Source organism: Crocodylus siamensis, chromosome 1 (genome assembly GCF_052110815.1).
Source record: "Crocodylus siamensis isolate JL-2025a chromosome 1, ASM5211081v1, whole genome shotgun sequence".
Lineage (NCBI taxonomy): Eukaryota > Metazoa > Chordata > Crocodylia > Crocodylidae > Crocodylus > Crocodylus siamensis.
In genome coordinates, this window is record NC_143395.1 from 218023570 (window position 1) to 218037422 (window position 13853).

The 13853-nt window shown below is 45.9% G+C and overlaps 1 protein-coding gene across 2 annotated transcripts in view; it reads right to left on the reverse strand.

Annotated features, from left to right (window-relative positions):
* The window catches only part of ARHGAP31 (Rho GTPase activating protein 31), a 100348-nt gene that overhangs the window by 37017 nt on the left and 49478 nt on the right, over nucleotides 1–13853 (reverse strand). For both annotated transcript variants that reach the window (XM_090056650.1, XM_090056660.1), the window contains exons 4-11: nucleotides 9633–9715; nucleotides 9158–9265; nucleotides 7134–7276; nucleotides 5325–5523; nucleotides 3804–3928; nucleotides 2139–2198; nucleotides 873–1487; nucleotides 160–443 (exon numbers count right to left, since the gene is read on the reverse strand). In XM_090056650.1, the coding sequence (XP_089912776.1) occupies nucleotides 160–443; nucleotides 873–1487; nucleotides 2139–2198; nucleotides 3804–3928; nucleotides 5325–5523; nucleotides 7134–7276; nucleotides 9158–9265; nucleotides 9633–9715 (1617 nt within the window). The remainder of the gene's footprint in view (nucleotides 1–159; nucleotides 444–872; nucleotides 1488–2138; nucleotides 2199–3803; nucleotides 3929–5324; nucleotides 5524–7133; nucleotides 7277–9157; nucleotides 9266–9632; nucleotides 9716–13853) is intronic.

The window sequence follows — 13853 nt, forward strand, 5'->3', positions numbered from 1 at the left end:
CCCTGCTTAGTGTATATGCATGAAGCTGTCTATCTGTAGACATGCTAGGAAGCTCCCTAGCCTTGTCTGCAACCTGCAAAGAACAGATATATTTCAGACTACCCCAGTAAGAAAGCATTATATCCATCCCTCGACCCCTCTTCATAGGTTCCTCCTTACCAGTTCTCTGAGAAACAAGGCCTCCACCTCTTTAGCCCTTGAGATCTCCTGCTGCCAGTTGTCCCTTTCTGATAGGCCTTCCTTCACCTTGACCTGGCTGTGCATGGACTCCTCTGCTGGGGTCTCTGATGCTGGTGCCTGAGCCAGGCTGGCATCATGCGCTGGGCTTTTCTTGATGCTACTGTTGTTCCCAGCACCCACTGGCTCCTGGTTTTCTGCTGTTGGTTTAGGGGTTTCTAAAGGTGCAGGCTTTCTGGCTGCTGGCAGTTTCTCAATGGAAGAACCTAGATTGGAGACACAGATGAATTCCATGAACCTCTCATAGTATGGGGCATGTGCCTGCCACAGAGTGCAGAGGTAATGCTGATGTGTAGATTCAGCCCATTATAACTGATATAGGCCAATGTGATATAGGCTATGTGGTTTTTGAGTGCCCGCTGGCTCAGTCATAGCACTGCTAGGAGGAAGTTCACACTGAGGCTGCACTGGAAGTACTGGGGGCACCCACCCACTCCAACCACCCACTACATGCCATTTGGGCCCATGAGCTTCTCCCCACCCACATTCTACCATTGGGAGCTATGGGCCTCTTCACTGCCATGCTGACTGCACTGGCTGGAAGAGTCCTCATGCAGTGGATTCCCTGCAATGGAGCAATTTCTCAGCCCCGCATAGATTTTGCTTAGCAAACTGGCTGCTGCTCCTAGCTTTACCTGCTGCAATCTCATCCCCAGGTGGCTTCTCCTCCCTGCCTGTGGCCTGCTCAGGGCTGGCATGGCTTTCCTCTTCTTGTGCAGTGTGGGTGGAGCCATCTGCCCCCAAGGGACACAGTTCCTCCAAGCTGGAAAGGACCGGCTTGTCCTTGGCAGGCACGCGGCATGGGGTGCTGTTGGTGCTGATGACTGCAGACACCCGGAGGGGCACAGAGACAGCAAAGGGCTCTGAGATCGTCAGGGCTTTCCTTTGGTGCCGAGGGGAGGCCTCCAGAGGGAAGAGTCTGCTGGGGAAGCCTGACTTGGCGGCCACCTCTGAGGTGTAGAACATACGACACATCTTCGGGGAGGTCTGCTCGTTCTCAGGGTCCTCTGCAGCCCGGAATACCTTCAGCTGCTCAGGGGGCAGCCAAGCCTGAGAGGTCGTGGGGGAGGATTTGTCCCCACTGTGCTCTGAACCTCCCACGGCTCCTGTAATGGTCCCTTCACGGTCCCACTCATTCTCCTTGCTGAGGTCATATGAGCTTCCCGTGCCTCCTGTCCGCACCTTCATCACCGGAATGAAGAATCCTCCAGCAGCCACTGTGCGTTTGAACCGGCTCTTCTCATCCTCCCCTGGGGGGAGAGGAGGAACAAGATGATCAGCAAAGGAGTGCTGATGGCAATCACTGCCCTCAGGGAAACCCTCCTCAGTACACCCTGGAGCAAGGGCAGGACCCACCAGAGTCCCACAGCTCTCCAGAATCCCTGGTAGAGGGAAGTGGACAGGACTCACTTTCAGCTTACCCAGGACAGGAACTACAGCCAGACAGGGTCCCCTCTCACAGCAATTATCTGGGATTTTTCACTCAACTATCCCTGCCAGACACCCCTGTCAGGGTCTTTGCTGGCTGGCTACAGGGAAATTATACAGCCATGTCCTCTTTCTAGTTTGCCTTCCCACAAAAAGGGACCTGGTGCCCACCAAGAACCAAATTATGCCAATTGTGTCAGTAACAGATATCCATCCAGGCCCATATTCATGTCCAGGTGCATATGGCAACCTACAAACACGGAGGGGACAAGAGTGCATGCCCATGGAGGGACAGGAGAGGCAGGCAACGACACACAGGCACAGAAATAAGTGAACACAGACCTGTAAGTCAGCGACCACCCATGGAAACACAAACACTGTCCAACACGCCTGCAGACACATAAGACAACTAAGAAAACACAGGCCTGGCCCTTAGCTATAGGGCTAGAGTACACAGTCTACCAGCATCTTACCTTCCACAGGCAGGGAGCATAGCGAGTCCATGCTTTTAGCAGGTCGAATTGTTGTTTTCTCTGTGGAAATCAATTTTAGAAATCTATTTCAGAGCCTGGGGACTCTCAGTTCACAGCCTAACTGCAAAACACACTATCATTACAGCCTCTGATCAGAGTGCAGGGCTAACACCAGGGAAAAGCACAGAGGCCCAGGTCCATCAAGGCATTTAGATCCATTATGCCCGTGGAAATCAACACCAAAATACCTTTGAGGATCTGGGGTTTCATGCCCTGGGGTTTAAAGCAAGCAGCCTGGTCTCTCTCAGTGCTGACCTTTAGGACAGCACTTGGTACAGGCTGAACCCTGGTCTCCCAGGTTTGGGAAAGGTAAGATCCAAACTGGAAAATGTAGTTTGGGGATGAAGCCTGTTTAAAATATTTCTTATTAGGACAGAATGGTCCTGTGGTTAAAGCATTACCAAAGCCTATCTTATGATCTCCTGCAGGTTTCCTGCCTGTGCCTATAGACAGCTTATGCAAGTTGTACCAGGATGGAAGTGAAAATGTAACTAAGCTTCAGTCAGGACCATCCCCATGGTCAAGCAGATGCAGACTAGGGTTCAAGTTCATTTCTACTCTGTGGACTTCGCCAACTGAACAAAGCATAGGGAATGTTCCAACTTCAGCAATGTTATAGCTAGCCTTGTTCTATTCATTTTAAAGTCCAAACTCCTGAATTCATGAGATTATGCAAGCCCACTTATTTTTTCTTTTTTTAAGAACAAAACGAATTTCTGGTTCTGATGATTGTAGAGAAGGCCTAAAACACACAACTTCTAAATTCTCCAGCACCAGAAGGCTAATTAAAAGAGTGCAAAATGTATTATTAAAAAAAACCCTCCCCATGTTGTCTAAGCCAATCTCCTGATTTTTAGAACCAGGCTCATGATTTTTGAATGCATTGAGTTAGCAACACTGGATATGCTGCTTGGCAGCAGTGCACATGTTAGATGGCAGTGTTGGGGGATCCATAGTTTGGGATGTGTTGGCCATTAGGAAAGACATCTTTTTGCTTTAAAACCTAGCAGATATAATAATTTCCACTGCACCACTGAAGGGCAGAAAGCCAGGGAACATGGGATGCCAGTTTTCACAAAGATCCTTTTGAAAGTAGGACACTGACCATAATTGGCTCTTTAATGGTCTCTTAGTCATGGGACTTCTCCACTCGCAGTGCCATGGAGAAAGTGTTAGGAAATGGAGCCAAGCCAAGTGATGAAGGAGAACATTTCCACAAGCATGGGCCCCCACAATCTGTATCTGGGATGCTGAATTTATCTAAGTGATCCAAGGCAACAATAGCTAGTCCTTCCAACCCCCATGCATGGGTATTGAGCAATGAAGCATGTTCCTTCCAATGCCACAATGGAGTATTCATGGGAGTTGGCTGATGTAGTCTGGCTGTGACTACTTTCTTTGCAACGCTAACAGAATGGCCTGTGATGCAAGGGTTCAACTATGTGGCTCCCTTGCTCTCTTCAAAAAAACAATCTGTATCCTAAAGCTTGTGGCATTAGCATTAAGGGATTATATCCTGTGCCAATGCTGCCTTTAAACCAGCCTATGGGACAGATTGAAAGAGCTGGCAGAGGGAGGGAATGAACCAAAACCCCTCTTTCTCACCAGACAGCTTCTGTGCTCTCACAAAGACACTGCCATTTCGGCTCAGTTTAGGTTTTGATTCTGACCCAGACCGGCCCAGGTTAAATATTGACTTCCATTTTTTGGACTTGGTGGATAATTTTCTCCTAGAAGGAAAAACACACAGGTCAGTGACAGGTGCCCGAATCTGAGCAGGAAAGACCTCCCTCTGCTTGGCACACCATGAGAATCTCTACCTTCCCTCTCCCCGCTTGCCTCCGCTTCTGCCCCCCAATAGTCTCAGCCTCTGCCCTTCTTTAGTTCTCTGTCTCTCTTGGCTTCTGGGATGGGCAAGGCATATATGACATAGGCCAAGAGGAAGAGATTTTTAAAGGGGCCCAAAGGAACTGGTCTCCTTAATCCCTGTGACCCTCAATAAGAGCTGAGAATTCATTCCCTTACTTCCCTTGGAAAATCCCAGCCTGAAACTGTAGAACCCACCACCTCTGTAGCATGTTTTCCTTGATTATAGTGTAGATGTTTGTCTTTGCCTCCCTGCTAGTCTCTCTCTGTTCATACTGCATCAACCAACTCTTGCTCCATGCATCTCTCTGCCTCAGCAATTTGTCTTCTCTATCATTCTGATACTCAGAAGAGGACATTAGAGAGACAGAGTGTCCCCTTCAAAAGACCCCTGGAGATCAGAGCAAAGCTCATTGTTGCCACAGTATAGAGAAAAAGAGATGCCACCAGATGTTAGATACAAGCAACCCCCTTTTGTGTTTTCCTGGGAGTAAGCTGTCTCTACCATGCTCCCCAGTATTCTGGGAGCTGGATCTGTTCCACTATATAGTAAATTTATAGAAACAACTCTGCTAAGAGTTTTCATGGATCACTAGAAAAATGAGTTTCTGCTGTAGAGGCTGTAATCTCAGTGTCAGGAAGTGCTGTTGGTATGCATTATTAGATTAGGTAGGTAGCAATGCCGACAGCTCCAGCAAATTAGCTTGTGGTCAGGCTCTTTTGCTCACAGCACTGGTGCCCTGTTGTGAAAAATCACTTAATCATACAGCAAAAGTGAAATTTCCCCTCAAGGCCCTGCTTGGCAGAGACAGGACCAGTGGCTGTTGAGAACAGACTGTCATGCACTAGGCAGCCACCAGCAGGTGGAGCTCCTGCAACAGATGTTTTAAGACCTTGTAGCCAGTCAACCCACCCCAGCCAAATGCAAAGTGGCCCCTGAGCATAAAAAGACAATCAATCCTTCCTGCACAGGCTGGCGTGTTTCTGGTCTGAGGTGGGGTGGGAGCCCAAAGCCCAGTGTGGCTGTAACATCACACTCAGAAACACTCACAAACAGCGATTTTTTTTCCCCCCCTAAGGGTAGGAAATACAACCTCCTCCCTCTGGGATGGTTGCATTTCCTTCACTGGGTGGGTTGAGGGGCTCACTCTACCCAGATTCTCCCTCTTGGACTGTCACACTTTATCAGAAGATACGGGTGTTCTGCCTGTCTGTCTCTTAGGTGGCATTTTTATTTTTTAGCCTGCTTTGGACACTTACTTGCTGTCGGGTAAATCAACGACAGTATGGAAAAAGGATCCAGTAACCGGAACAATCTCAGGCAAGCTGTTCTCTCTTCTCTCCTTCCGGGCAGGGTGGGAAGCTGACAGACTCCGGGCCTGAGCTTCTTCAAGGCTCACCAGTTTCATGGGCAAGGAGGCTGAGGGGAGGGTAAGACTCTTCACCACTGGCATGCTCTCTGAAAAAGGAAAAGCAAAATTTCAGCCCCAGGAGGTCAGACCTGAGCTAGGGCTCTCAGCTAGGTCCTTTCGGGCAGGGCATAAAACACTTGCACAGAGATGTACTTGCCCAACAGGACCTCTGTCTTAGGATCCCTCTCAAGCATAACACAGTGCCTCCCAGCAGGGTTCGGTTTACCAGCTAAGCTCTCTATTACCCTGGGTTGCTTCTTTTACCTCACAGCAAAAGATGTACCCCTTTGACCTGCTTGGACCCTTGTTCCCCCATACATCGGGGAAGATTGAACCCAGGGCCGAACTTTGTGGCTCGTCCTTCTCTCTACTACCTGTCTTCTACCTTAGTCATTTCAAGGAAGGCCTGTTTTGAAAACTGACATTATTTTTTTTGCATTCACATTGAAATCTTAGTGTGTGTGGAGGGCCCCCAGTTGATGGTCCTGAAGCCAGGAAGTCTCTATCTACATGTAGCTTCCCACACATTGCTTTATCTGTAGCTCTCAGCCTTGCCCTAAATGGACCTTGTCCAATTTGAAGTCAGACTAGGAGCAATGATGCTACCAGAGACATTTAGGCTGGAAATTAAGAAAAACTTTCTCAGTACGAGCGTGGTTAAGCAGGATACCAATACAGTTTGTGGAATCTCCATCCTGGGAAATTTTTAGGGGCTAGTTAGACAAGCACTTGGCTGAGATGGTTTAGTCAGGGACAATCCTGCTTTGAGCAGGGGGTTGGACTGGAGGTGACATTCTAAGGTCCCTTCCAGCCCAGCCTCTACAGTCCTGAAGCTACCACCATCAAGGCAGACAATTAATCCCAGTGTTGGTGGGGTCTGTGATATGGAGACTTCTCCACTTAGAACAAGGCTGAACCTCTCAATGTGTTTTCCACAGGCCTCCAGACCCCCATTAGAGGTCCACACTGTTCATTCACTCAGGCCAGTTCTGGATGGGAGACTTGGAGCAGGCCAGTTCTGAGTGGGGGATCTGGAAGTCAAAAGCTACATAAAGCACCAGCAGTGTTGTAGGCAAGCCAGTCCTTCCATCATGGTGTTTGTGACTATTGGAAACAACCCAAATATAGAATCCTTCACTCTGTGGCCCTCATTTTCTTCCAAGGGAAAACAAGCACATGGGAACTGCACTAGCACCAGAAGAACTGAGGTGGCTGCAGCTCAGTCTAGAGGGCTCACTGGAGCCACAGGCAAGTGGGTTCAAAGAATGGGGCCCCTGCACATCAGGATCAAGGCATATGGGAGAGCTGTGGATGGGGAGCCTGGCTTATACTGGATCTTTAGGCAATATGGTTATGCCTTAGAAGTGGGGAAAATAAAAATATTGTTGGGAGTCCAGAGAAAAAGGCAAGGGATAAGGAAGGGTATTGGTGAGAAGGATATTGATAGGTCTAGGAGCATCTGTGGGAAGGATTCATGATTCAGCTGGGGGTGTCAGTAATGTCAGTGAGAGGTATTATGATTAGTGGAGGGTGGAGCACAGGTAAGGAGGCTTAGGGTAAACTAAGGAGAGTTGATAAGAAGCTACAGTGATAAGGGACTGGTAGAAAGAGGTGCAGAGGTCTGGTGGTTCATGCATGCAGCAGCGGAAGTAGTTACCATCATTCTCCATGGAGCTGGCTTTTATGTTGTTAAAGATCTGATCCACATGGTTCAGGATGAACTCGATCACCAGCTGCTGGACTCGCACTTCCAGGAAGGCCGCGTCCCCATTGCAGCCTATAGCCTCAATCTCCTTTGATCTAAACCATGGGATGGGAGAAGCAACCATAAATACGGTAAGACACTATATCTCATGATTGTTTTAGCTTTCCTCTAGTATGAATTGTGTAGTGTCCTTTCCTTCTGTGGCTTGAATGAGAATTTTTTACCGTCTGTTGCTGTGTCTCCTGCACCTTTTCTCTTACGGTATCTTTCCATTCCTTTCATTCCTCCTTTACCTTTCCATTCCTTCTTTATTCCCTTCATGTTTCATCCATCATCTCTACCTTTTCATTCCCTTTCCGGACTGTTTTCTAAACTCCACTTTTTAGTTTCACCTGGTTTCCTTCCACAGAAGGTTTTTTTCCTCTCTTGTTTCCATCTACATGCCCTTCTCTTTTCACCTTCTCATTGTCCCTTTTCTGTTAGAGATGGGCCCGGACCACAACACTGGATAGCAGAATCCCTTCAAACTCTCAAGACTCAGATGGGAGCTTTGTGGGTTGAAGTTAGCTCCATAAGATGGATTTGAACAAAACCACCAGATCAAATTTGAGGGGAGATTCTGTCTGAACCTCATGAGTTAGCTTCAGCTCTCCTTTTTCATGCTAAATTTTTTATGCCTGCCTCTATATCCCTCCCCTTGCTCCCCCTCCTGCGCTCTTACCTTCTCTCCTCTCTTTCAGCAGAGAAGCATTTCTTATCTTGACATGTCAAAGTGTTACTGAAGAAATTACCTCTGGGCAATGGACCCTTTGTAAAGTTAATGACTGGTGTATTAGATAACAGCTTGAGGCCTTGCCAAGAGGATAACCATGTAAGGAGACTGTAGTTCCATTGCCTGCCTCTTTCTTATCCTTCTTGGGATTTGCACTTACAATCGATTGCAAAAGGAAACAGACTTCAAGTTGTCTGACAAGAAGGACAGTAGCTGGAATGGAAATGTCTGAGTGCTAAATGCCCAGTTGTGATGCTCAATAGTTTCGACATTTGATCCACTCACAGGACAGTTTCTGCCCTGCTTGCAATTTAAGAATGAGTTAGTTATTCAAGCAACTGCTTGTATTCTTAGACATCTACCCATCTTTGCCAATGCAGCTCACATCAGACCTACAGGCACATGCATTTCCCCCTATTATTCCTTTCTGGGCTCCCCAAACAGCTCCACCAGTACCCTTTAAACCTTCCTTGCAGTACCCTCAGCTAATCTAGTCCTGGACTCTCCACACAGGTCTTCCAGCATTTTGTTCTCAAATAAAAGTGCCAGAAAATTCAAGTTTCAACAAAATAAAAATAGATTAAGTATTTCATCATTTTTCCCCCAGAACATTTTTTTTGTCATGATGTGACCCACCCTGCAGTCCACCTGCACAAACTCTTGTAGTTACATTTCTGGGACTGTTCACAGAGTTTACCATACAGAAGACAAAAAACTGCTTGGTAGTCTTGTGATCCTGGCAATGGTCCCCAAGCTGCTATCTTCCAGCCCTCAGCCTTGTTTCACTTGTGACCACAGCAGATTTGGATTAAAGTCTTCAATACTCTGCTTCACCTCACTGCCCTAGCATCCCCTATTCCCTAGCTACAATCTCTCTCTCAACTCTATCCCATCCCACTCAAGCATTAACGTTCCTAAAAAGTTGCCTCTGTTCCATAATGGTGAATAAACTCCTTACTTTGAAATGAACTCTGTCAACTTCCAAATAAGGCACTGTTTAAAAACCAACAATTTCCCCCTGCTGGAAGCTCAGGAGTAAATCCTCAGATTGTTTAACTAGAGTGATTTTTTAAAATTGTCTTTACTTTGCTCCATGATTTAGTTTTGCTGCATTAGTGGAACCAATCTGAGAGACTGCCTGCAAGTGCTCCTGCACCATTACAGAAGGGCCCTGGGAGGGAAATGGAAAAAAGTTCTCTAGTACCTGAGGAGATTAGGAGCCCACACTAGTGCCAGGTTTCTGGTGTGCATGTTGGTCATGTTGCTGAAGGAAGCCAGGTGAGTCAGGTGCTTGATCAGGTATTCCAGTGTCCTGCAAGGGTTTGGAGAAAGAAAAAGCTGCATGTGACCATGTCTCCAATTACCAGTGGAGGATGTAGCAACTTCTTAATTAAGAATAGCTAACAGAATTCCAGTCCGGCTCAACCCTGCGTTTTGGTGCAGAGGATCCTGATTTCATCCCTCTATGGCTGCAGTTTGTGTAAATGGAAAACCAGCCAGGTGGGGTAGTAGAAAGCCAGTGCAGCTATTTCATACCTCTGGGTTTCACTTGTGAGTCATGTTTGCACACCAAAGGGAGCTAACATTGTGTGGTACCCTGAGGATTTCAAGGAACTCCAGGGTTCTGTATTCATCAGCTAAGAATAACTCCCTTACAACCCCAGAGGCTGAATTCTTACCTGTAGTGTGATGATGGGAGCTCCTGGATGACATTTTGGATTTGGGCCAGTTGCTGGTCTTCTGGGAAGTGTGATACTGCCTCCTGGGGAGGAATAAATTATTTGTTCATTTATTTTTTTTATTTGATTCGTGTGCCACTCTTCCCAAAAAAGGCTCAGAGAAGCTTGCGATAAAAGACAAACAAACTGTGTTGTTTTGTTGGGCGTTCAGATTATGGAATAAACTCCCTCCAGTGGTGGTGCAGTCACTTACCCTGGAAATCTTCAAAAGGAGACTGGACAGTCACCTCGCTGGGGTCACTTGACCCCAGTTGTCTTTTCTTGCCTAGTGCAGGGTGACCGGACCCCATGATCTACAAGGTCCCTCCCAGCCCCTAACAATCTATGAATCTATAAAACTTATTAAAAAATGAAATATTAAAATAAGTATCCAAAAAGCTGTCCTAAAAAATTCAAAAGCAATCTGCCCCGCCCTGCCCACCCTCTCTGATCCCTGGCCTCTTACCTAGGCAAGCATTCCCCTTGGCCAACCCACCCTCACTTCCCAACTACAGTCACTACTTCCATAAAATAAAACAACATTTTCCCCCTCTTTTCCATGTTCCCTTCCATCCCTACTCCCTTCCACTCCCCTGCCTTATATCCAGGGAAATCCCTCCCAAGCCCATACCCTTCTCTCCCAAAGCAGGCCATTACTATCCCCAAAACCAATGCACGCTTCTCTTTCTCTCCTTTTCCTCAGAGAAACACATTAGTCAATTAAAGAGAAGTAACAACCAATACAATACAAGCCATCACCCATCCCAAGCCAGCCTGGAGTCCTGCAGGCTGTCTAAGTCTGTTCTTCTTCTAGCTCAAGAGGGCATGAGATGCCTGATCAGTGTTCCAGTGCTCCTCTGCTCTGGCCTCAGCCCCAAAGTAGAGAGGGAGCGGTATCAGCTGCCTTTGCTCAGATGGTGGACTGCCACAGTCCATGGGGGACCAGAAGTAGCAGGACAAGACAATATTTGACTGAGGTAATGAGTTCAGAAGGAGCAGAAAAGTGACAAAAAGAGATGCATGTACAGAAAATGAGTAGTTGTCAGAAGTAGCCCTGTCTCATTTACCTCTCAGGACTTCCATTCCCAACTCAGTGGGAATTTCAGCTTCCTACCAGAATAACAATATTTTCTTGCCTCACTGTATGGTCTTGCCCGCAAGTCCAGGGTTGAAAGACGAGGAGTTAGTTCATTAAACACTTTAACCTCTTTAATTAAGAGAACCATTTCCTTTCTTGCCTTTTGGACTATTCCCTTTTATTTTCCACCAGACATTTTAAAAAATTCATTTTTGTTTTAGTGTTTCTTGTTTTTATTTACAACAATGATTGGGGCAAAAACAGGAAGAGGACAGGAAAGAGCAAATGAATATATATATATATATATATATATTTTAAAAATGCAAACAATTTTGAAAAATAAGATCGGTCCCTTTCAAGCTCTGTGAAATGAAAACAATTTGGATTTAGGAGATGAAAATTATTGCAATATATAAATCAAAATGAGCAATATTATTGTTAACTTTCATCTGTAGATACCACAGCTCATATAGTATTGTGGGATGGAAGAATTAATTCTATGATGGTAGGTGCCTCAGAGATATGAGTGTATACATTGCTTAATAAATTAATTAACAAATTAGGGATTTGATTTGCTTACTCAGGATGCAGGTTATGCACTTTCTTCTTAGAGACGACTTTGATAAGCAGGAACTGAGCAAGTTTGTGAGAAACTCCTGTCTGAATTCCTGGGAGTTCATCGCCACTTTGTTACTTGTCTGTCAGCTATTCCCTTTCAGCAGTGCAACTGGAGAAAACTAACCACAAGATGCAAACAATGCACCACTGTCTCAGATCTGCCTGCCCACACTGCCGCTGCTGCTGGATGCTGGAGCAAGTTCAGTGACAGACACATGTAGCCCATGCTGCTGATGGAAACTTTGTCTACATGAGGACATTAGTAGTGCTGCAACCCAGAGGAAGGAAACTACCCAGCCCTAGTCATCAACTGCCTAAGTATTACTAACCTGAAATCATCAACCACAACCATAAGAGCATCTTCCTGTCTATTCACAGTCATTGCTAGATCCAAAATAATAATTCTGTTATCATAACTCCAGTCACCACTCTTTTCCTTCCAAGCTGTTCTTTATGCAAAAATCACATGCAGACCAGCATCACCAATACTGCTGCCAGAAATGAACTTCACCAATGGATCTGAACATGCCCCTACTGCCCCAGGGTTGTGAACCCAGTGATGAACTAGACAGCTGAAATCTGTTGCCAGCACACAACTGCAGGCACACAGACACTTCCAACATCACCATGACCATGCCAGATAACGGTGTCCACTGCCAGACCTCTCACTTCATTGACAACAGGCTTTGCCAGCTTTACCAATAAAGTCACTGACAGGAGCACCACTGCAATCACTGACCCCAGACTATCAGCTTCTGCAACACTGCATATATGTGCCACCAATTTAAATAGCCTGAATCACACATCTCCCTAGGAAAGTTCACAGTGATAAGGAATATGTATTTACCAACACTGCACTTGCCAGCAACTTCAAAACACTTAATGGAGGCTGACACTAGTGAGTTATTTAGAGTAAAAATGATCCAGTTGTGCCCTTCATTCAAAGCAAGGCTAGAGCTATTTTTGCCATTTGAAGAGGTTAGGCTGACCTTTCTACTGCTGTGTTGTTTGACCTTCACAAAGTTCAGCACCAGAAAAAGGAGGAGACCAGGTCTGACTTCTGTGAATTTGAGGAGGTACACATCTGGGCTTCATCAGGCACCACCTCTGCTTTGGACTAAAATGAAAGCCCAGATCTTAAAACCTGAAATCTAGGGAAACTCCACTTCTGGAATTTTGAACGCTGTGAACCCATCCCAAATTCTATTCAGTTTTTCTTTTGTTTGAAACCCTCACTGGGAATGCTGAAGTATTATTAAAAATATATTTAAAAACCCCTACTCCCATCATCCCAGAAACAAGAGGAATGAGAAAGCACATTCTCCCTGTGAGATTTGCTGGCTAATGGTACTGACCAGAGATAGAGGGGGAGAAGCATCTAGACTTCTGTGCATATATCTGAAATGCTAGACATCAGCTGTGTTACAGAGCTGTAAATAAGCACAGATTTTAGTTGCAGGCTTCCGGGGAGAAGAGTTGAGACAGGCAGCAAAAGACTGGTGACCCAAGGGAGGCAACGACCTGCTCAGAACCACAAGCTGTGCTGCTAATCCATCTGAGCTAGACATAAAATTGTATAATTGCTAATCCATCTGAGCTAGTACATAAAATTGGGGAATGTCTTCAGGACAGATGACTAAGCACAAATATCAAGAATTGCAGCATACCAGACTAAAGGACCAAACTAACAGCTGTTTGTTAAATTGTTTTTAAAGGTAGCATTAATATCTGAAGTTGGAAGTTTCACCTTGTAAACAGGGAGAGATCAGTCTGGAGACAGGAGAGTTCAGATGCACAGTCAAGGGCACTTATGATCTGTCACCTGTTTACACAACTGACTGTGCTGCAAGTTTTCAGTTTGGAGGACATTCACCCTAGTTCCCGGCTAGCTTGTGGAGTAGAGCTGGAGGCGGGGGAGGACATGAGGCCTTCCATTGTCAATCTGTTTTGATGGACTAATCTTTGTATTAGTGTTTGTGAACCTACCAGTGTCAAGCTCAGAGCAGACAGATATCCATTACCAGCTGGAATATATAGGAAATTGGGGAGCATTGCTCTGCATGAGTAAACATCCATAAACATCCAACAAGGTTGTCTGGGATATTATATACATAAACTTGACATAGCTGGGGCAAAAAGGCTAACCCTTCCCTCATGATTAAAAACATGCTTTTCTTAGGCCACTAATGTCTGAATCACAGTGGTGACTCAAAACTGTGCCCATACCCTGTCCAAGACAGCACTGAGTCAGACAGGATGAGATTAACACACATCCTTGGCTCCAAACAGCACCCTGCTGTCTTTGCAGAGCTGTCCACCTATCGCAGATTCAATCAGATTCCCTTTCTGAGGGGTTTTCTCTTGATCTGTCAGTATAATTCGGTGCAATGGCTGAACCAAAAGTCAGAAAAAAGATCAAGTTAGGTTCACTCAAAGGGAAAATATTTCAGATATTCTGGTGAAGTGAATAAAGTACTTATTTTGGA